General features: G+C 44.2%; 1 protein-coding gene across 10 annotated transcripts in view; it reads left to right on the top strand.

Moving 5' to 3' along the window:
* EHMT1 (euchromatic histone lysine methyltransferase 1) overlaps positions 1–24,466 on the top strand; it is a 984,283-nt gene that overhangs the window by 355,218 nt on the left and 604,599 nt on the right. For all 10 annotated transcript variants that reach the window (XM_078642016.1, XM_078642018.1, XM_078642009.1 and 7 more), the window contains 2 exons: positions 12,154–12,328; positions 14,067–14,233. In XM_078642016.1, coding sequence (XP_078498142.1) covers positions 12,154–12,328; positions 14,067–14,233 — 342 coding nt within the window. The remainder of the gene's footprint in view (positions 1–12,153; positions 12,329–14,066; positions 14,234–24,466) is intronic.

Genomic DNA, 24,466 nt, shown 5'->3' with positions numbered 1-24,466 from the left:
GAATGCGTTATGGATCAACTGGTCGAACAGCTTTCTGTACGCTTTTCCACCCATTCCCCTGATTCCGACGGTTCTCATCAAGCTGTCCCAGTCCAGGGCGCGGATGATACTGATTGCCCCGGAATGGCCCAGACAGTGGTGGTTCACGGACCTGCTTCACCGGTCTCTCCTTCCTCACATTCGGCTGCCGTGCAGGCCGGACCTTCTAACGAAGTTCGGGGGGCTGATGTTGCACCCCAACCTCTCGTCTTTGAGTTTGGCAGCATGGCTCCTGAGTTAGTGCAATATGGCCATCTGAATCTCCCTGCAGATTGCATGGACATACTGAAGGAGTCTAAGAGACCTTCCACTAGGACTTCCTATGCTTACAAGTGGAAGAGATTTTGTATCTGGTGCAAGTCTAAGAACTATGATCCGACGACTTGTAAGGAAGATGTCATCCTTCCTTATCTTCTACAGTTGGCGAAGTCTGGCCTTAATGTCCATTCTATTAAGGTTCATCTTGCTGCTTTGACTGCCTACAGGAAATGCCCTTCACAGACTTCTTTTTTCCAGATCCCTGTGATCAAGGATTTTTTGGAAGGCTTGAAGAAAGTGTTCCCTCCTGTCAGGCTTCCTTCGCCTTCATGGGAATTGAATGTGGTGCTGTCCAGATTGATGAAGGAGCCCTTTGAACCTATTCATAAGGCTTCGTTGCAGCACCTGTCCTGGAAGGCGGCGTTCCTCGTGGCCATTACATCGGCCCGCAGGGTGAGTGAAATTCAGGCGTTGTGTTGCCAAGAACCTTATACTGTATTTCATGCTGCTAAGGTTGTTATGCGTACTCACCCTAAATTTCTTCCCAAGGTTATTTCTGATTTTCATGTCAACCAGACCATAACTTTGCCTACGTTTTTTCAGAATCCTTCATCTCCAGCGGAAAGGTCGTTACATTCCCTGGATGTTAGGAGGGTATTGAAGTTTTATCTGGATAAGACCAAAGATATTCGTAGGTCTGACCAATTGTTTATCAATTATGGATCTGTCAGGACGGGTCTTGCGACCTCTAAGCAGTCTATCTCTAGGTGGATTGTGTCCTGCATACAGCTATGTTACCAAAAAGCTAATAAGACCTTAGGAGGTAAGCCTAAGGCTCATTCCACCAGGGGCAAAGCTGCCACGACAGCATTGCTCCGTAATGTTCCGATTGCGGAAATCTGCAAGGCGGCCACTTGGAAGTCGGTTCATACCTTTGCTAAGCATTACTGTCTGGACACTGATGCCAGGGCAGACGCTCAGGTTGGGCAGGCTTCGCTGCGAAATCTGTTCGCACAATAGTGGCGTTAATTCTCTTTTCTCCACCGCCGCTTTGGTGTGGGGATGGGCTTGCCATTCTATTCACTAGATTATGACTATACACAGAGATCCCCTAGTTTCTGTCCTGTAACTCCAGTTCTGTAGTAGGGGTATCTCTGTTATAGTCATAAGCGCCCTCCCGCCTCCCCGGTGGAGAGAAATGTTCCTTTAGGAATGCGACCGGTCTGGCGTTTTACGCCTTCAAAAAGAACTGAAAGTAAGTTGGACCTGCTATGCATTCTGGGATACTGAGAGAAGGTTCTCTTAAAGGCACAGTATCCTATTTAAGCCACATAATGGCAGCCTATGGGGCTTGTCTGTCCAGGTCTGCCTCTCTATCATTCCTGAGGGGTTTTGCAGTAAAAGCAAGGGAAATCTGGACAGGCTTTGCTGTTTGTGGATTTTTGGTGGAATTTCTAGTTGAAGTACTGGACAGTGTAGCCTGTGGATATAGGCTGCATTATTTGTCTTTAAATTTTCTCTTAAGTGTCTTTGCAGTTCTGCAATTTTCTGACAGCTTAAGAGATTATTTTTGATTGCCGGGGTCCACGCACATGGGCGGGACTATTCACTAGATTATGACTATAACAGAGATACCCCTACTACAGAACTGGAGTTACAGGACAGAAACTACTCCTTATATCTGTTTACACAAGAACCATGAAATAATAATAAGAATCTCGACTGCAGTCCCGAACTGTGAAGTCAACTTACGGTGTTAATGTTAAATCCATAAATCATGACAACTGAATATCCTAAATGCACTTTGGGTGTCCCGAAGTGCAAATTTGGGTAAACTGAAACGGAAAAATCCTCAATTACACTCTAAGTGTCCTGAACAAGACCACAATTTCAAACCAACATGTAAAGCATGACGTCTCACTGCATGTGACTGTGTTTCCATCACCAGATAATCATCCACTCCCCATGATATGTTGAGATTATGTTGTGTGAATAACCAGGTGTTCATCAATTTTTATGTGTAAGTGATAAGATATAACATTTTTACTCATACATATATGGTATACGGATTCCCGGACCTAACGTGCTTTTTGCGTGAAATGGTAAGATGCTCAACCTTTATATATAGCAGTTCATATCTAATATGTCATTGAGCCCCTTCGGTAATAGTGAGTTCGAGGCATATGGGCTGCAGATGGTACATTTATGAATAGATCGCCATCTGGTGTTGGGCTCGGATGATTGCACTCTGTTTTTCTTCTGGAGAAGTCTTTGTCGTCATAGATGACTCCTCCTCTTGGTGTTAGTGCGCATGGGCATCGGCTCCATCCTTAGATTGTTTTTTTCCGCCATCGGGTTCGGATGAGGATCGAAGCGCTCCGGACCGACTTCAACAAAGAAGGTTATAACCGGTATCGTTATCGAACGCGACTTTACTCCATACCGACGCGGTTCGAAGGACGACGACTACGAGAAACTCGACGTAGTCCAGCCCGGGGTCCATGGAAAGGACTCCATTCAAAAAATGTCCAACGTGTGGTGCTAAGTTCCCACACAAGGACCTACACGAGGTGTGCAACCTCTGCTTGTCCCCTGAACACGAATCCAGGGACTGTGAGGCCTGTGCAGCGTTCTCTTCAAAGTCGACGATTAGAAACCGTCGAGCCCGAAGACACGAGGTATCGAGAATGCATTCACAAGCAATCCCGGAGCTGTTCGAGGACCAGCACCCAGAAGAGGAGGAAGAAGAGGCCGACGAGGCGGGGTCTGAAGCGGACGAGTCCGACGTCGAGGAAATCGACGTCCAACAAACCGTGAGTGACGACGTCCCTTTACCAAAGAACAGACCCCGCACGGTGTCGACCCCGCCCTCGAGCCCGGTCAGACAACCGAAAAAAGTTTCCAACGCCCCGCCTTCGAGCCCGGCAACGAAACAGAAACCGAAACACTCGGTCTCCCATCATAGTGGTTCCGGTTCCGATAAACGGACCACATCGACACCGAAGCACCAAGTCAAGGAAAGCTCGAAGTCGAAGCAGTCCATGTCGACACCGAAGCACGCTTCGGCGTCGAAAACACCCTCGACACCGGGGACATCTTCGATACCGAAGAAATCGGATCCGAACAAAATCTCGGCACCGAAAATACAAATGGACATTCAAAAGAAAAAACACCTTTCGGAACCGAAAACTGCGGTACCGACACAGGAACACGGGACGGATCCTAAACAAAAGACTTTGTTTATTGACCCAAAGACTGGCAAGGTAGTCACAGAACTACCTAAAAAGAGGAAGAATGAACATTCGGACGACAAGACTCATCCGAAGAAGAGAACAATGGGGACGAATACAACTCCTCCCTCTTCTCCCAAACCTCACACACCATCTTCTCCTCTTCCTCACAATAGGCCAAATATTCCTCCCACACGACCATCTACACCTACAACAGATGTAGAGAGTGACACAGGGGAGGGGGAACATCCTGGGGAGGATGAGGACACAATCCCAGAGGAGGCAGACCCATGGGAAGAGTATAATGTAGGGTCAGATAATGATACCGACCCTGAATCGTATCCCTCAAAACCTTCACCTCCTGATGACAATACTGGGTTTGCACAACTCATTACTAGAGCAGCAACATATCATAAGGTAGACCTACATACAGAACCTCAAGTACAGGACTTCTTATTAGAAACACTACCTACTGCACAAAGGAACACTACCAATGCTTAAGGGCCTTCTCAGTCATACATCAGAGATATTCAAAGACCCAGTGAGGGCTAGGGTATTGAACCCAAGAATCGATAAAAAATATAGGGCAGCTCCAAAAGACCCAATATACATTAAAGGGCAAATTCCTCTAGACTCACTAGTGGTCACAAACGCTCGCAAGAGAGCAAACTCTTTATCTACAGGAGAAGCTCCACCTCCTGACAAAGAGTCTAAACTAATAGATGCCTCTGGCAAGAGAGTAGCATCTCAAGCGGCAAACAGTTGGCGCATAGCTAATACGCAAGCACTACTTGCAAGGTATGACAGAGCGCATTATGATGAGTTAGAAAAACTCATCACACATCTCCCTAAAGAACATCAAAAGAGGGCAGATCAACTCATACAAGAAGGGAAGTTAATTACTAACACTTCAATAAAGTGCGCCCTAGACGCGGCAGAAACTGCGGCAAGGTCTACAAACACAAGCATCATGTTAAGGAGACATGCATGGCTCAGAGTATCAGGGTTCAAACAAGAGGTACAAACATCGTTACTGAACCAACCTTTTGATGGGAAAACACTTTTCGGCACAGGGACAGATGAGGCCCTAGAAAAGATGAAGAAGGATACCGAAACGGCTAAATCAATGGGAGCATTGCAACAGCCGACACAAAGAGGTTCCTTTCGTAGATCCACCTATAGAGGAGGATCCAAAAATACAGGTACAAACCAACAGCAAACCTACATCACCCAGAGGTAATTCTAGAGGTGGCTACAGGGGTAACAACAACAAGGGTAGAGGTCGCGGAAACAACAACAACCGCAACTCTCCAACCCCAAAACAGTGACTTCATAGAGCTTCCCCCAGACCATATAACACCGGTCGGGGGACGCCTATCACAGTTCCTACCTGTCTGGGAAAACATCACATCAGACAGGTGGGTAAGACAAATTATCCAACATGGTTATTGCCTAGAACTCACAGCTACCCCACCAAACATCCCCCCCAAACAGCGTCCAATGAAACAAGATCACCTGACACTGTTAAAACAAGAAGTACTATCACTGCTAGAAAAGCATGCCATAGAGAAGGTTCCACAGCACCAACAAGGAACAGGAGTATACTCCCTATACTTCCTAATTCCCAAAAAGGACGGGTCTCTAAGGCCAATACTGGACCTAAGACCTCTCAACGCATACATAAATTCGGAACATTTCCACATGGTCACGCTCCAACAAGTACTTCCTTTACTGAAGAAAGGGGACTTTCTTTCTACACTGGATCTAAAAGACGCTTACTTTCATATCCCTATTCACAAAGCCCACAGGAAATACCTCAGGTTTGTGGTAGAAGGACAACATTATCAGTTCAAGGTCCTTCCGTTTGGTGTCACAACGGCACCAAGGGTGTTCACAAAATGCCTGGCAGTGGTAGCAGCTCACCTAAGAAGACAACAAATTCATGTCTTCCCATACTTGGACGACTGGCTAATAAAGGCCAGGTCACAAGAGGAATGCCTTCAAAACACACAAAAGACAATTCAGTTACTACACCAGCTAGGGTTCACGGTGAACTACACAAAGTCACACCTACAACCAAACAAGGTTCAACAATATCTGGGGGCTACTATAGACACAGAAAAAGCCAAAGTGTACCCCAACCCAGTCAGGATCCAAACAATGCTTACAATCATTCAAAGATTTCAGCCACAACACTCACTAACAGCAAGAGTGTTCATGCAGCTATTAGGCATGATGTCATCCTGCATACTGCTAATACCATATGCCAAACTACAAATGCGTCCGCTACAAGAATGCTTAGCGACACAGTGGAATCAGGCTCAAGGGCAGATTACAGATCTGGTGTTGGTAGACGACCGCACACACCGCTCTCTGAAGTGGTGGAACATAACAAACATTGCCAAGGGGCGGTCGTTCCTAGAGCCAATTCCACAGGTGACAATAACAGCAGACGCATCGCTCACCGGATGGGGAGCACATATGGACAAGTACACAGTACAAGGAAGGTGGAGTGTGCAGGAAAGAACACTGCACATCAACCATCTAGAACTACTAGCAGTGTTTCTAGCATTGAAAGCCTTCCAGATACATGTTACCAACAAAGCAGTCCTGATCAGAACAGACAACATGACAGCAATGTATTATATTCAAAAACAGGGGGGGACGCACTCTCTCCAACTATCCAGACTAGCACAGGAAATTTGGAGATGGGCCATTCCTCAAAACATCTATCTGTTAGCCGAACACCTACCAGGAGTCCAAAACCAGATAGCAGACATCTTAAGCAGACAGTCGGAACAAATACACGAATGGGAACTGCACCAACAAATACTGCAGCCATTCTTCCAAAGATGGGGACAACCAGAGATAGACCTCTTTGCCACTCATCAGAACGCAAAATGCAAAAGCTTCGCGTCCAGGTATCCACATCACCTGTCGCAGGGCAATGCGTTATGGATAAATTGGTCCAACAAATTTGCATACGCTTTTCCCCCTCTCCCACTAATTCCATTAGTGGTCAGGAAGCTGCAACAACATTCAATGACCATGATACTAGTGGCACCCACGTGGGCAAGACAGCCGTGGTACACCACGCTACTGCAACTCTCACAAGTGCCACACCAAAAATTACGAATTCTACCCATGCACCTTACACAGAACCATGGAGAAATAATGCACCCAGATCCAACTCAATTGAACTTCGCGATCTGGCTCCTGAAATCCTAGAATTTGGGTACTTAGATCTACCTCAAAATTGCATGGAGATAATTAAACAAGCGAGACGTCCAACCACCAGAGCATGTTATGCAGCTAAGTGGAAGAGGTTTGCTATACACTGTACTAATAACAATATCAACCCTCTGGACGTATCAACAAAGGAGATTATTTGCTACTTATTACACTTACAGCAATGTAATCTAGCGTACACATCTATCAGAGTACATCTAGCAGCTATAGCAGCGTACCTACAAAACAGGCAACACATATCACTGTTCAGAGTACCAGCTATAAAGGCATTCATGGAAGGCCTTAAAAGAGTCATTCCACCAAGATTACCACCTTCCCCAGTCTGGAACCTCAACGTAGTACTCACCAGACTAATGGGGCCACCCTTCGAACCTATGCATAGGTGCGAAATACAATTCCTTACATGGAAGGTGGCTTTCCTTATAGCCATTACCTCACTCAGGAGAGTAAGTGAATTACAAGCATTGACAATACAAGAACCATTCCTACAGTTACACCAGAATAAAGTGGTTCTTAGAACAAACCCAAAGTTCTTGCCTAAGGTAATTTCAGCATTCCACATCAATCAGCCAGTGGAATTACCAGTCTTCTTTCCAAAGCCACAGACGGTGGCAGAAAGGGCTCTACATACACTAGATGTCAAAAGAGCCATTTTGTACTACATAGAAAGAACACAAAACTTCAGGAAAACTAAACAACTATTTGTAGCATTTTCCCCAACACATAAGGGCAATCCTATCTCTAAAGCAGGCATCGCTAGATGGATTGTAAGATGTATACAAATATGTTACATTAAAGCAAAGAGAACATTAACTGTTCCTCCTAGAGCTCATTCTACACGAAAACTAGGAGCATCTATGGCATTCTTAGGGAACATTCCCCTAGATGACATATGTAGAGCAGCAACTTGGTCTACACCACATACATTCACAAAACACTACTGTGTTGATGTACAGGCTGCACAACAAGCCAGAGTGGGCCAAGCTGTATTAAAGACTTTATTTCAAACAGTTGCGACAGACACTGGTGACCACCGCTAGGGAGGTAACTGCTTTACAATCTATTCATAAATGTACCATCTGCAGCCCATATGCCTCGAACGGAATATGCTACTTACCAGTATGCATCTGTTCTTGGCATAGAGGGCTGCAGAGTGGTACATGCCCTCCCAGCCTCCCCGGAAACCTGTGTCTGTCCCAACATCTTATTTAGATACACTTACATGGGCATATCTTTATGTACTATACTACACTACTCCATCTAACCCTACTATGGCAAAACAATCTAAGGATGGAGCCGATGCCCATGCGCACTAACACCAAGAGGAGGAGTCATCTATGACGACAAAGACTTCTCCAGAAGAAAAACAAAGTGCAATCATCCGAGCCCAACACCAGATGGCGATCTATTCATAAATGTACCACTCTGCAGCCCTCTATGCCAAGAACAGATGCATACTGGTAAGTAGCATATTCCATCTATCTATCTATCTATCTATCTATTGCCCTCACTATCTATCTATTGCCCTCACTATCTATCTATTGCCCTCACTATCTATCTATTGCCCTCACTATCTATCTATTGCCCTCACTATCTATCTATTGCCCTCACTATCTATCTATCGCACTCACTCTATCTATCCATCGCATCATCACAGCATCACTCAGGGGCACCACTGCATCACTCAGGGGCACCACAGCATCACTCAGGGGCACCACAACATCACTATGCGCTACCACAGCATCACTGAACGCCACACCATCACTCGTCGCCACTACAACATCACTCAGCGCCACCACAGCATCAATCTGTGCAACCATTCAACTACAACTGGTTCAAATATGTTCTCTCAATGTTTCAAGCTTTATTACGAATGTCACAAAAAGATGGTAATATTTCACTTCTGTTTTTGGATTTTCGTCCCAATAAAATACACTGAACATAATCTTCACAAAAGTTATTTACAAAAGTTTAAGCTATTGCTATTAAAAATTACTATAACTTTTATTTGAGTATTAATAATTAAAAAAATTTAAAGCCATTGTTATTTGTAATATCAATACATCTAAGTTATGTAAATACAACACATATTGCATTACAAATGCTATAGGTGTCACATTTGCGAAACTTAAAACTATTGGCATTGTAAATGACAAGGCTATTAATTTCGCTATTTTCAAAACCAACACATAAATAAAAAATGTCATTTACAATACTAATAGCTCAAACTTTCCTAATGCGAGACCTATTGCATTGCAAATGCTTGTTTTCATTTTTTGTGAACACGTTTCATCCCAAAATGTAGGGTTGGTTTCGATTTGGTTCTTATCAAGTGCAACCTGCACCTTAAGGGGTATCTGGGAATAGTGCCAAAAAGAAAGGTTTTTGAAGGGAGGAGGTCTAACCGAGCAGAGCATCTCGGTCTTGCCCCCATTGAGAATTAAATGCTTAAAACGTATCCAACTCTACTCCGTTGCGAGACACTTCAAAGTATTGGTAAGCAGTGTCATTCACATCACATGAGATTTTTAAGATTATCTGAGTTTCATCACTCGAAACTAAAATCGAAGCTAACAGATTAAACCAGGTGTGCCAGAGAAAGAATGCATATCTTAAACAGAAGAGGAGACCATATGGGTCTCTGAGAAGCGCCATACTCCAGACTTCTAAATGAAGATGTGAAAGTTGTCATTATTTGCAGAATTCTGATGGATCCTGAAGAATTCTTTTCGGTTCCTCACCTTTTGCATATACCCCATGCGCAGCGTCCCACTGAAAACATTTTCACCATAACTCTGCCGTGTCGACGAGGACGTCTTAATACCACGGCTCCGCACGCGACTCCCTGTGATGTCATAGAAGCCATAAGAAGACCTCGGTGGCGTGCTAACGTCGGTTCCCTTTTTTCTATGCCATTGGCTCGTAATGTTTTTTCCAGGCTCTCCATTTTGTGTGAGATTTCTTCTTAATCTGTGGGTGTAGTTTTGTTACTTGTGAAGATTTCTCCGCCAAGAAAGTCAGGCTTTAAATGCTGTGGGGAATGCGGATGTCCATCACTGACCCACATGAAGACTCTCTCTTGTGTTTGTCGTTGGGCCATGACTTTGAAGCCTGCTTGTCCTGCCGCCATATGAATCTGCTAGCCTTGAAGGTAAGGGAGGCAAAGCTGTTCATGACGAAGGCTAAGAGGCAGAATAGAGGTTGTAGAAGATCTCAACCTTGTTCATTGTGGCTATCTCCTCACACTTCTAGGTTGTTCAAAAGAAAACATGAGAAACGGCATCATAGGGCGTTGTTCTTCTAAGGTGGTTTGCTAAGGTCGGCATTTTTGGATCCGAAGCATCGGGAAGATAGAGAGAAGTTATCACAGACTCCATCTTCAAGGATGTCTCTGGCTTACTCCCCAGCTCCGCAGCCGATGACTCAGACCGAATTGCCTCTGCCAGAGCCAGATTTGGATCCAGTGGTTCCTCCTCCATATGTGGCACCAGTGTCCTTGAACAAGGACCAGGAGGCTCCTGGATTTGATCCTACCACCTTTCTCATTGCTATGCTTAACATTTTTACAAGGACTACGACTCCATCTGGTGTTCCTGCATCCCCGTGGGTCTGCTATTGTATTCTTTTGGAGGATTTCCGCCTCATTTTCAATGGGCACCCTTTATGCCTTTTATGCCCAAGAATAGGGTGCCCTGGCTTCTGTCAGTGCCCAGACAACCGATGCCATTGTCACAACAGGAATGGCATGAGTCTTAAACCCTGCACGAACCCTCTCCGGCGTGGTCTTGATCTCAACTGATTGAGCATCATCCGGAGCACACTTCTCTGCTTCTATCGCCTTCTGAACAACCTTCGGCACCAGTAACGCCTTTGTCGCTGCTGACACTAAAAATCAGATCCCGTAGTGAAGCACAGAAATTGATGGAGAAAAAAAGATATCTGGAAGAACATAAGGGTGTTGAAGAAGGAGAGATTGTTGGACTGGATTCAGATTTTGTGGGTTTAGAGGAGGCCAGTGGTCTGGATACCTATCCTAAGTGGGAATTACTTCCTAAAGGTTTGGCACCTTCTGAGGTCACCACATTTGGTAATAAGAAGAGCTGCGGGTATGTTGGTCTTGCCTCTCCCTTCTGCAAAATTGAAATCCAACATATTAACAGAAGTGCTTCATTCCACTGGTCTTCAGAGCCGTTGTTGCCCTTTAATGAAGCTTTGTCGCGATCAGTGGCCAGAAGAGGATTGCTCGACACCATAATATCAAGCATGCCCATAATATTTAAAAAGTGGTACAGATCATGCCTGGGGTGAGAACTAATGTGCCAGTGGCTGAATGATTCGAACAAGGATGTACACAGTATGTGAAGTGTGCCCATGATTGTGTGAGTGGTGGTCAGAATTACACTATAGGCACGATAAGGTCAAGCAATCCCCTAAATATATTAAAGATAGACCTCATTATGCCAGTTGTGACATCCATTATAAAAAGTGTTGTCATGATTGGGCCTAGGATCTGCAAAACAAATTAAGGGTTGCCTACTTAATGCTGTAAACATGTTGATCTAGACCTTTGTCAATCTCCTTTGCTACTCAAGCAGTTTGTGACAGATGTAGCGTGTTGCACAAAATGTCTTGTTTGACTGTCTAATATTGTTGCTAATTTTATGTTTTTGGGTTATGTGTTTTGTCTGTAATCCTGTGAATATCAAAGACGGCTTACCAAAAAGGAATGAATACATTTATTTCTGGGCCACAATTATGTGAGGAATAGCTATCATAGTGCCCCTAAATGACTCTCATATGCAAAAGGACTACCATATTCCACTGATGGTCTCCGATTCCAGAGAGGGAATGCTTTTCCAGGGAAATAAGACACTTGCCAAGCCATCCTTCTCCCCCAGTTGGTGATCCCAGCTTGTTTTTCTTTCAGAAGGTCTGATTCTCTTCTTTCTTTTTCAGTAACTGTGTAGCACTTTGATTGTTGTGCAGTCATTTATTCGTTTTATTATGTGTAATTATTCTGGTCCTGTCTCTTGGTTTTGCTACTATTTCGCCTCTGCCCATCATGGGAATCCTATCCTTAGAATTTGATTTTGTTCCTGGCCCCTCTGTGTGGGACATACCTGTAATATTATATATTTTTTTAAGTAAACGTCTTTATTTGTTCACTATAATATAATTATATGCTTTAGATCTTCCAACCTACCTGTAAATCTTAAAACATCGATTTTTGGTGGCATTTCAAAGTTTTAAAAAATGGGAAGTTATAAACATTCCTTCCTGGTTTTCAACCTTAATTTAAAATAGAATTTCGTCAATTAATTCAAAAGCTATTCAATTTAAGATTATGCTTAATTTATTATTTGTTTTTTTTCTGAAGCATGCTAGCAACGAACCCAAAGAAGCAGCTAATCAAAGTGAGCCCCATGACGAAAGCAAAGGCAAAGAAGTTTTGGAATCAGTCAAACCCCAGCCTCTGCCCTATCTGCAAGCTTTCCAACAGTCACTACCTCAGAATCAGACCAGCCCATCTCCATCCACTAAACCACATTCAGGTATTATGTTCAACTTGTTTCAAACTACTATAGTATGCTATTTCTGATTTCATTCTTCTTGGAAAGTATTGTCCATGCATTCAAATGTGGTTTTCCGTGGATCCCTTAGCTGAGTTTGCCTACTCCGTTGAGTACTTGTTTGTTGGATGTTTTGGCGCATTGTTTAGGTAACTGTAGAATAGCTTTTTGTCTCTGGCTAACCCTTTTCTGTTTACCTTCCTGAAGAGCTGTAGCCAAGCTTCCTTCCTGATATGAAATCATCTTAGCAAAAGAGTCATTTTATGGATCGTATAAAGAGTTCTTAATACTGGGCAGTTACTTTTTCAATCTGCTGTTTTGCGGTATCTACTTGAGTTTTATTGAGCGCTAACATGTTGTCTCTGCCGTTTTACAATAGGAGGTCTTAGTAAAATGACATGTGTTTTCGTATTTTTGGATGGGAAAGTGTCAAGTAATGTGGGAGGAGCTCACAGCAGATTAGCTAATGGAATAAGTAGAGTGGGCCCTGCTCCTTTCATTGGGAGTCTGTTCAGCATTGAAAATGTGTGCTCTTGCTAAAGGGTCAAGCATATGAGATGGAAAGATTAGTGATATGCAGATTCTTCTGGTACTTCCAGAAGGAGAACTCAGGTAACTGTGTAATTGAAACACACAGTAGTTATCTTTCCAAGCTCTTCAAAGGTTGTGCTTGCAACTGGAGTTTGATTTTGGAACTGCAGGCTTTTTATTTGCTCAACACTTAAAAATATTGTTACGGAAGGACAGCACACACTGTGAATAATGTATAATGTTACTGAGCTTGTAACAAATGCCACTAGTTTGCTATTTATATATTTTTGGCATAGTAGCTAAAGGTTTTTGACAAAGTTGCGCCCTTTTTGGTAATATATATGGAGAACTGAGATGAAAGTACCTTCTTGCTCACAAGAACATGTCTGCAATACATTGACAGGTGCTTAGAGGAAGCTTCTGCTGTGTGGTGACTTCCAATTTACAGTGCTTTCTGTCCGATACATTGCATAAGCTGTAAATCTGGCGATAAACCTTACTTAGCTATTGTGCTTAAAATTCTTAGTATGGTAGCAAAGTGATGCACTTTGACTTTTGATAGTTTTAAACGTTTGCGTGGCAAACATGCAAAATGCATAGATTCAAAGTGATGAATGAAAAGTACTGCCTGATTAATCTAGTATGCTTATTTTCCTGTATCTGCGTTCAAAGGCCACACCTAGTCTCCAACTGTACTCTGTTTTCTTTAGTTGTATGTAACAGTTTCAAATCCTTTTCACTTTGTAGTTAACTATTGCTCCCATACGAAGGCACCAAGCTCATATGGCTTGTAAATGTCTTATGTCATCTTCTGCGTTTGACGGTATGTGGATTTGGTAGTATTTCTTTTTGCAATGAGGAATTGAAAGCCCATTTTAAGGCATATTCATACCTTCCAGCCCCTCAGAATAGCGGCAGAGAGAGAGGTGGAAATTAAATGTTCTTCAGGTGCTGATAGTAGGAGAGAGATCTGGACAGACCAGACTCTACCAACAGTGTAACAGGTTTGAGGCAGACCAGGGAAGGCCTAGTGTCTTCAGTTAGTGTAATAGAACCAGGTTCTGTGGAGAGTCTATTTTAGGATTGGAGGTAAGGAGAGAGAGGTCTGCAAGTTAAAAAACAGACCGCTATTTTCTTTGTGTTGCTGTGTCATTGTTTTATTTTACAATCTGTTTATTTTGCTCCACAGCTGTAGGTTCTCGGAAAAAAAAGAGAAGAATGGGAACCTACAGCCTGGTTCCAAAAAAGAAGACCAAAGTACTAAAGCAGAGGACTGTGTTAGAAATGTTTAAGGCCATTAACCATTCCTCCACGAGTGCCAAGATAAGTGTTGAGCCAGCTCCTGAAAACACACAGGTAAGAACATATATTTATATATGTGCGGTTAACGAAGAAAATTGTAATTTGCAATGACTGCGCAAAATCTCAGTAGAGTGCATACGATACACTAAAATGAAAAAGGCAAAATGATGGATGCAGTGCATGTTATGTTTTCTTTTCTCCTGAAAACATTTACTGTACATGTTTCTTCACTTCGAGGGTGCATACAGAACACAGCAACAAATATCAGAATTTTACAAATATTTAGAAAATAAGGTGAATTTTAATCCGGCATATTCATGTTGTATGAAGCAGTTGTTTTGTTTGGTGGGAGAGTGTTCAGTAGTGCAGAAGCCAGTAATGAAAAATATTGTGGCCAACCCCTGTTACATTTAACTTCTGAAAGCGAACTGTGGACTTTAGAATTGAAACTTACAATCTTAATGTACAACCAGGATGATGGCATTTAAGGTGTATGGAAATAAAACCAGTCCTGATATCTATTATGATCTATGTATGATGCAAAAAATACAGGCTAGAATGGAATAAATAGACTCTTACCATGACTAAAACAAACCTCTGATATTTTAACCTACATCTTTTAGCATAGGCTCGAATTTCTGAGGAATCATTGAAACAGGGAAGCACTTTCCAAATTCAACAGATTAATCCGACCTTGAGATTAATGCTGATAAAGAACTTTTGATGATGATGATTGCATAGATTGGCAGGGCAAGACTGTGGTTGGCATAACATTCCATCTCAGGATTACTGTACTAACTGGGTTTGGACACAAATCTATTTGTTAGTGCCGTTTGTAGATCACGTGGTCCTGATGACCAATTCCTACTTTATACCCAGAGTAACAATGACGTTTCATTTGATTCCACAGTTTGATTTGCCCACCTTCTTTCTGAACATCGCATCTTAGCTGAAAAGTCCAGAGACAAATAAGCTGTGTTTGAGGTTATACTTGCATAGGGCCAAGACCATTGCAAGCAGCGACTCGGTGGCGGCTCCACCAAGCGTATGAGGTGGTTCTCAGTGTGTCGCAGCATCCATAGCGCCTCTTTGGTGTAGAGAATAGTGTTTGGAGGAGAGTCCCAGGTACAGCCTCAACTCCTATGTGGAGGTATGGGAGCTCAGGAGGTCCATGGAACTAGTAGCGTGCAAAGGAGCTTTGTGCAACTTTATAATAAATCTCAGTCTGGGACACCCAGTCCTCACATATCGTAAGGCAAGGTGAGAGTCTCCCATGTAGCCAGCGGTTGCTTACCAGCCCATGCCAGTTTGAGTAAAATAGAGCATTGCAAAAAATGATTTCATCAACAGTATAGGGATGTTTTTAAATAAAAACAGGATTCTAGGTAAAACCATCATTTTCATGACGGCTATACGCTCTGCTAGGGTCAGTGGGAGCTTCATCCTGCGGCCAGTGCCTTTTTCTAGCTTGTGTATTGCTATCCCATATCTCGGATTACTTTCGCTGGGTCTGTATGTATCCGCATACCCAGATACCTAACCAAATCTGTTGACCAATTTAATGGAAACTCCAGGGAATCTGCTGCATAGCATGGGTGATGGGGAAAATAATGGATTTCCCCAGTTAACACAGAGGCCAGATAGCACCCCGCACTACTCCACCTCCTTGAGCAAGGTTCTTATCTGGGTCGCGAATATATTGAAGCATGTCATCTGCATATGCGGAAACAATGGGATTATATCTGTGGCCATGGTATTTGCCTATAGCACTCACCAGAGGTTCAGCCACCAGAGCATATTGTAAGGGCGAAAGGGGGCCTCCCTGCCTTGTACCTCTTATCTGTAATTGCGAAGATACTGCGTCCCCAACACACACTCTAGCCACAGGGCTTTTTACACAGAATATTAACTAACGTCAGGAATGTATCATCCACTCCAATGCGGCGAAGCATGGAGCGCAAAAAGGCCCATTCGATAGACTTCAAAGGTCTTCTCCGCATCAAGACCACAGCGGCCTTTACTTCCGGTTTGATCTGCTGTATAGTGGAAAAGAGAGTGCAGAGGTTGGAGGTGATGCTTCGCCCCGAGACAAACCCCGACTGCTCCGGTTTTATCACTCCGGGTAACAGTGGAGATAGTCTATTGGCTAGGATCTTAGCATACAACTTGGTATCCACATTCAAAAGAGAAAGTTGGTCTGTAGAAGGTACATTCCGAGGGGTCCTTACCTGGCTTCAGTAGTGTGACAATCATTGATTCGTGCATGGTGGGGGGCATGATACCTGTTGGCACCATCTTCTCAAAGAGAATCACCAAGTGTGGTATGAGGAGATCCTGGAATGCCTTATAGAAAGCGACCGTTAGACCATCGGATCCCAGAGCCTTGCCACCTTGCATGCCTGCCAATGCTTGTCTGACTTGGTCTACGCTTAATGGGGCCGTCAAATGCTCCCTATGTTAATTGGTGAGCCATGTCATGGCAATGTGCTCCAGGTATTCCTTCATTGCTTCATCACCAGGGATTATTCTGGATGTGTACAAATTTGTGTAGTATTGATGGAATCTCTCCACAACGAGGGCTTCCTCCTGTATTGTCTCCCCCTGCTCGTCCACTGTCATAGTGTTATGACTTAGGCCCTGTCGTCTCCCCATTAGTGCTGCTAGAGTTACTCCAGACCTCTACCCCTCCCTGTAGACCCGAGCCATAGCATTCTGTCCCCATATGGAGCACCTTACTGTCAGCAGTCTCATGGAAGTCAATTATTTTGTCTTTGAGCTCTACTAATATCTGTTGGTCCCCTGTATCTCTGTCTACTCTCTAATGCTATTTCCTTTTCTGGTTTTGAGAGTCTGCCTCTAAGAGAACGATGGACTCACGAGTGCTTAGCCATCGTTACACTTCTAATGTAGACCTTAAATGTCTCCCAGACCACGGTAAAGCTTTCCACGGAACCAACATTATGTGTGGAAAAGATCAGTTATAGTTCGGCCCGAAACACCTGATCCTGTAATGAGTATGGAGGAAATCGCCATGTGAACGGGGCTGGTTTTTGCCCTCGTATTACAAGATCAAGTACTATTGGATAATGATCTGAGTAGGTGTGCGGGAGTGACTCACATCTCCTAACCCTTTGTACTAAGTCTCTTGATAGGAACCAGTAATTTATTCTGGTGTTTATATTGTGTGCTGCTGAGTAGTGGGTGTAACCGGCGGCCCTCGGGTTCCTATGCCTTCAAATATCTACCAGGTCTACTGTGTCTAATATGTTGCCGATGGCACGGGCAGCAGTGGATGGGCGACGGGAGGAGTCTTTTGATCTATCCAGTGCTGGATCCAAAGTGCAATTGAAATTCCAGCACCATGTTTGCAATGTGTGCACAATTCCAACGCCTCATAGAACTGTGGATCATCAAAATTCAGTCCGTATGTCCCAACCAGGACCGTTTCCCATTTCGATCTGCTGCAGCGTGCTATAACAAATCTGCCCCCTGGGTCTATGTACACTTTCTTGTAGCTGGATTTGTGATCTGCTGTCCACCCAGACCAACACTCCCCGCGCATGCGACGTGAAACCTCCAGCACTGTACTGACCTAGTAGTCTCTGTGGGGATAATGAGTTGCTATTTCTTGCCAAATGTTTCTCCTGTAAATGTACAAATTGCACCAAATGCCGCATGAGGTATGCAACCACTTTGCAAACTTTGCGCTGATCATTTAGCCCCCTAATGTTCCATGTAAGGAACCGTATCTGCATGCAGTTCTGTTAGGTCTCTATGTTAAGTGCAATATGTCAATGTGTGCTGTCTCTTAATCTGAGTGCCAGTCTTAGTCAATTAAATAATGGTTTCACTTTTTTTGAATAACATTAAAATAAATAAACCCACTAAATACATCCCTCCCACACCAGTAGCAATAACCTCTTGCTTGGCTGAACTTTGAAACCCCACCAACCCCTCCCTTCCCCTGGAGTACTTAAGGGAATATATACTAACCCAAAATATTACTTGTGGTAAACACTCAGGGGTGGAAGTCGCCCCCTGTGCCCCATCCCAGCTTGCACCAAATAATTGCATAAACGTCAACAAATCCAACCACTTCAGCTCGTCTTTACTCTCAGGGGTCACCACATCAATCCTCATGAGGGGCAGCCCTTTCACATAGAATGAAATGTTCACAGGAGTCCTTATTCAGAGTTCTTAGGGTACTTCTGCGTTGCACTTCATCCAAGCTCAGCGACAGGACCATAGGTTAAGCAGGATCAGTCTTACCCAATGTCCGGCGCCGAGTTCCGAGACCCCGCCCCCCTTAGATGCCCATGGATTCCAGCATCCCGATCTGCACTCTTACCACAGTCTCTGCATTTGGATGGATCTTTTTTTTTTGTGAAAGTAATTGTTATTGCAGGTTTACAGTACATCTGATATTTTAAATTAATCATTGCTTTTTCAGTCCTCGTTCGTGCTCTCTGCTACTTTGTTCCCTACACAGCCATTTAGCCCACTTCCCGGATGTCGGGCGGCGTTCAGCAGAAGGATATCTCAAAGGACTAGTATCACAGCAATTATGTGCATTTCACCAGGAAAGTGTGTATTCCTGCTTTTGTAACTGTCCCCCCCCCCCCTCCCCGGTTCCTGTCGGAGTACCTTTAACTAAATGCATTTGGATGGATCATTATTGCGTGTAGCACCCTGGACTCCACAGGGAATCCATTCTGACACACCCTCGGATCACTGCTCCTCATCCTTCTGGAGATCCTCTTCCTTCAGCCACAGCTTTGTGTCGAGGGGAATTCTGTTTCCCCCTTTGTTTGATAAAATGCGTCACTAGCTTGGGGTCCGTGAAGTAGTGGTTCTTTCTGTCTGCCTGAACACATAGCTTGGCGGGGTATAACATGCTGTATTCTAGCTGTATTTGTCGTATTTGTCTTTTAGCTGTTTCGAAGAGTCTGCAGGTATCCTGGACTTGTGTAAAGTCTGTTTAAGCGAGTTTTCGGAAACTTTATATTGGAGGGATTTTCGTTCGTGCTCTTTGTGCAATGCAACATCACAGTCCCTGTAGTTCAGAAGGCGTGCATTTATTGGTCTAGGGTTGTCTCCAGGCACTGGGCATGGAGGCAGGGACCTGTGTGCACTCTCCACCACAAATATTTTTGCGAAAGTGTCAGAACAGGGTCTCCCTGAACCTCTCCATGTTGTCGATTTTGGTTATCTCTGCTAATCCTATAATTTGGCTCTTCCTTCTGGATCGGGATTCTAAGTCCTCCGTTTTGAGCTGCAGTGCTTGAATTAGTTTCTCTGCCTTTTTTGCGCTCATTACTTCGGTCAATACTGTGTCTTCCACATTGGAGACCCGTTGCTCCATTGTGTTGAGCCCTTCCTTATGCTTGTCTAGGCACTCTGTCATCCGGTCGATTCGGAAAGTTAATGCGTCAATCTTCCCATCGATTTTAGTTAAGCTTTTCTGCATGGCGGAGAGTATTTGTATCAGGTTGGGATCTAGTGCAGTCTCTGTGTTTTCTGGCTCCGAGTCTGCCGACTGCACGTCCGCGTCCCTCTGCTTTGGAGTCGTGTGAGAACCACATTGCAATTTGGTTTGTACCTTGTCTGCTTTGCTCATGTTGGTTACTATCCGGAGTGGCCTGCTTGTAGTCAAGTTGCGCTTTACTGCGCCCTTCTCCTCGAGCCGCACCACTCACCACTCACCAGGAGGGAGTGAAACCACAGAGAATCAATACCCCCGGAGAACGTCGGCTCTGTTCCTGAAGGTTTGCTGCAACATTTACCAGAACCTTTTAAAGCTAAAGCCAACGACCTCATTCAGGAAGGCAAATTTATAACTAATGCTTCCATTAAATGTGCTCTTGACGCAGCTGATACAGCAGCAAGATCCATTAATACTAGTGTATTACTACGCAGGCATGCGTGGTTACTCATCTCTGGTTTTAAGAACGAGGTGCAATCCACAATCCTCAACCAACCAGTTAACCCAGATTTCCTGTTTGGTCCAGCAGTAGACTCAATCTTAGACAAAATGAAAAAAGATACTGAAACTGCTAAGTCTATGGGCGCACTTCAGTTTCAACAACACAGAGGTTCCTTTCGTCGCTCCTCTGACAGAGGCTCCGCAAGAGGCAACACATCACAGGCATCCTCTACATTCAAAAGTAACACCCAGAGTACCTTTAATAAAGGCTCCAACAGAGGGGGTTATAGGGGAAACAATAGCAAGGGCAGGGGACGTGGCGGAAATTACACCAGAGCCTCCACTGCCACCAAACAGTGACTTTATCACACTCCCTCCGGACCACCCAACACCGGTCGGAGGCAGAATAAAACCATTCCTACCAGTCTGGAATGCCATTACCACAGACAGGTGGGTGAGACAAATTATCCAGTATGGTTACTGCCTGGAACTCACTCCTACTCCACCCAACATACCACTCAAACATCATCCTATGTCCAAAGGACACATCACACTGTTACAACAAAAGGTTGCGTCCATGCTAGAAAAGGGAGCCATAGAGCCAGTCCCTTTTCAACTTCAAGGGACAAGAGTATACTCTCTATACTTCCTAATTCCCAAGAAGGACGGATCCTCAGACCCATTCAAGACCTCAGACCGCTAAATCAATACATACTCTCAGAGCATTTCCATATGATTACTCTACAGCAAGTACTCCCGTTACTCCAGCAAAACGACTTCCTTGCTACATTAGACCTCAAGGACTCATACTTTCACATACCTATGCACCCAGCTCGCAGAAAATACCTCAGTTTCACAATAGAAGGGCAACATTATCAATTCAAAGTTCTCCCCTTCGGGGTAACTACGGCCCCAACAGTTTTCACAAAATGCCTAGCGGTTGTAGCAGCACACCTCAGAAGGCAACACATCCACGTGTTTCCATACCTCGAGGATTGGCTCATAAAGGCCAACTCCTACGAGCAGTGTTCAAGCCATACGTCTCAAACACTCCAGCTGCTGCACAGCCTGGGGTTTTCCATAAATTACCCAAAATCACATCTACAGTGTTCATGCAGCTCATAGGCATGATGGCCTCCTGTATATTCATTGTCCCTCATACCTGACTTCAAATGCGTCCACTGCAAGAATGCCTGGCAAGGCAGTGGAACCAAGCTCGAGGAAAATAAAAGACCTAGTGTTGGTGGACAGTCGCGCTTACAACTCTCTGCAGTGGTGGAACCCACAAAACCTTTCCAAGGGGCGACTGTTCCAAGAGCCGGTTCCACAAGTAGTACTAACAGCGGACACATCACTGACAGGTTGGGGAGCCCACCTACTTCAATTCACAGTTCAAGGGCTCTGGACAATCAAACAAAAAACACTGCACATCAACCACTTAGAGTTGCTCGCAGTATTTCTAGCACTGAAAGCTTTTCAGAAGTACTTGTACAACAAGACTGCGTTGATCCGGACGGACAACATGACTGCCATGTATTACATGCAGAAGCAGAGAGGGACACACTCTCCACAGTTATCTCACCTAGCACAGAGCATATGGCGGTGGGCAATTCCAAAGAACATCTTTCTCCTAGCAGAACACATACCGGTGAAAGACAATCAAGTAGCAGATCTGTTAAGCAGGCACAGCCAACAGCTACATGAATGGGAGATTCACCCTCCGGTTCTCAAACTATTCTTTCATCAATGGGGGCATCCAGAGATAGACCTGTTTGCCACAAACGAAAACTCAAAATGCCAGTACTTTGCCGCCAGGTTCCCACATCCGTTGTCACAGGGCAATGCGATATGGATGAAATGGTCAGGCAGATTTGCGTACGCTTTTCCACCAGCCCCACTGATTCCACTGGTGGCACGCAGACTACGCAGCAGTCACTCACAATGATCCTGGTTGCTCCCACATGGGCAAGACAACCATGGTACACAACGTTTCTAGAACTTTCAGCAGTTCCCCACCAAAGACTGCTCCTCTCGCCTCATCTTTTAACTCAGAACCATGGAGAAATCAGGCACCCAGATCCCAATCAGATGAACCTAGCGATCTGGCTCCTGAAGTCTTAGAGTTTATGTACCTTATATTGCCTCCTGATTGCATGAACATTATCAAGGAGGCAAGACGTCCAACTACTAGAGCATGCTATGCAGCTAAATGGAAGAGATTTGTAATTTATTGCAAAAATAACCAAATCAACCTATTAGATGCTTCCATCCAAAACATTATCCGTTACCTATTGCATCTTCAAAGATGCAATTTGGCATACTCTTCTATAAGACTACATTTTGCTGCTATTGCAGCTTATTTCCAAAATAGACAACACATGTCTTTGTTTAGAGTACCCCCAACCAAAGCTTTTATGGAAGGACTTAAAAGGATAATCCCTCCAAAGCACCCACCTTCACCAGTCTGGAACTTAAATATAGTACTTACCAGACTTATGGGACCTCCGTTTGAACCACTACATTCATGTGAATTACAATTTCTAACTTGGAAGGTGGCATTTTTGATTGCCATTTCCTCCCTCAGGAGTGTGAGTGAGCTACATGCATTAACCATTCAAGAACCTTTCATGCAAATGCATAACAATAAGGTAGTGCTTCGTACTAACCCTAAGTTTATGACAAAAGTTATATCCACTTTCCGTATCAATCAGTCCATAGAATTGCCAGTTTTCTTCCAAAACCCGCAGTCAGTGGCTGAGAGAGCCCTACACACACTAGATGTAAGAACGGCTCTGCTATATTACGTTGACAGAACCAAATCATTCAGGAAAACAAAGCCACTATTCGTTGCTTTTGTACCACAACATAAAGGGAATCCCATCTCAAAATCAGGAATAGCCAGATGGATAGTTAAATGCATTCAGATATGCTACCAAAAAGCTAAACACACTCTAACAGTTCCCCCAAAAGCACACTCAACGCGTAAAATGGGGGCATCCATGGCATTCCTAGGAAACATTCCCCTAGAAGAGATATGTAAGGCAGCTACATGGTCTACCATACACACTTTCACTAAACACTACTGTGTAGATATGCAAGCAAAGCAGCAAGCTGCTGTGGGCCAGGCTGTCCTTAAAACTCTTTTCCAAACTGCTGCAGCTGGTACAGGTGACCACCGCTAGAGGAGATACTGCTATACAGTCTATGCAAAGGTATGAATTCAGCAGCCCACATGCCTTAAACGGAATATGCTACTTACCAGTATGCATCTGTTCTTGGCATGTAGGGCCGCTGACATTCATATCGCCCACCCTCCTCCCCGGTTCCTGTCACAGCTGCAGTACTTTTCTACATACATTTACATGGACATCTCTTACTTTTCTATACTCCATCTTTGCCACAATGGCGAAAAATAATCTGAGGATGGAGAAGATTGCTCATGCGCACTGTAGTCCAGTGGAGGAGTCACCCATCTCGTGATACTTCGAAGACTATTCCAGGACAACAAGGTGCAATCATCCGGACCCAACACTAGACAAAGATATGAATGTCCGCAGCCCTACATGCCAAGAACCGATGCATACTGGTAAGTAGCATATTCCTTTTCCAGCTTATTGAGGGGCCACGGTGACACCACGAGATCGGTAGTGGTTGCACCAGTAAAATGTCACTGTTCATGCAGGACCATGACAAATTGTTGGCTGCGTTGAGCGGAGGGGCTATGCGGTCTTCACGGAGTCAGCCAGTGTCCTTCTAAACTAACATCTAAAAGGTGACAACATAGAAATAATGCCATACCATCACGTCGCTATTGCCTATAAATATGGTCCTGGTAGGAGACCAAAGAATGGCAGTTGGTGCTCCAGAAGACTCTTCTTAAAGTAAACCTGATCCCTGCCTTCTAATGCTGCTCTGTTGCTGCTTGCAACAAGATTAATAGACTTTGAAATGAGTGCTTTGAGACACTGCTGATTTAACATTTCTACTGAGGAGTCCACTCATTACAACGGGGAATAATTCATGCATGCAAATCTTTTAAAGTAACCAATGCCTTGCAGAGGAACTGTAATTACAGATGTCATTTTTTCTGCTAATATTAAACGATTGCAGAGATGATACGGTCTTTTAATTGGTCTACAGATCAGCGATAATTTAGAGAATGGGTGGTGTGGATTTGGAAATCTACTGTGTAAATGTAGGTTACTTTTTCAATGAAAGTGCTGACTTTCTAACACCAGTGCATTACGATCAGGAACAGCTGTCCTGCAGACATCTTGATTGAGATCACAAGTGCTTGCGGTTGTAGCAAAATGCCAAGGTTAGGTAGTTGAGTATTATGAAAGTGCGGATTAGGGTCCGAGGAT

This window comes from Lissotriton helveticus, chromosome 5_1, assembly GCF_964261635.1.
Source record: "Lissotriton helveticus chromosome 5_1, aLisHel1.1, whole genome shotgun sequence".
In the NCBI taxonomy this organism is placed as follows: domain Eukaryota; kingdom Metazoa; phylum Chordata; class Amphibia; order Caudata; family Salamandridae; genus Lissotriton; species Lissotriton helveticus.
The sequence above is the reverse complement of the archived record's forward strand: the minus strand, read 5'-3'. Positions and strand labels throughout refer to the sequence as shown.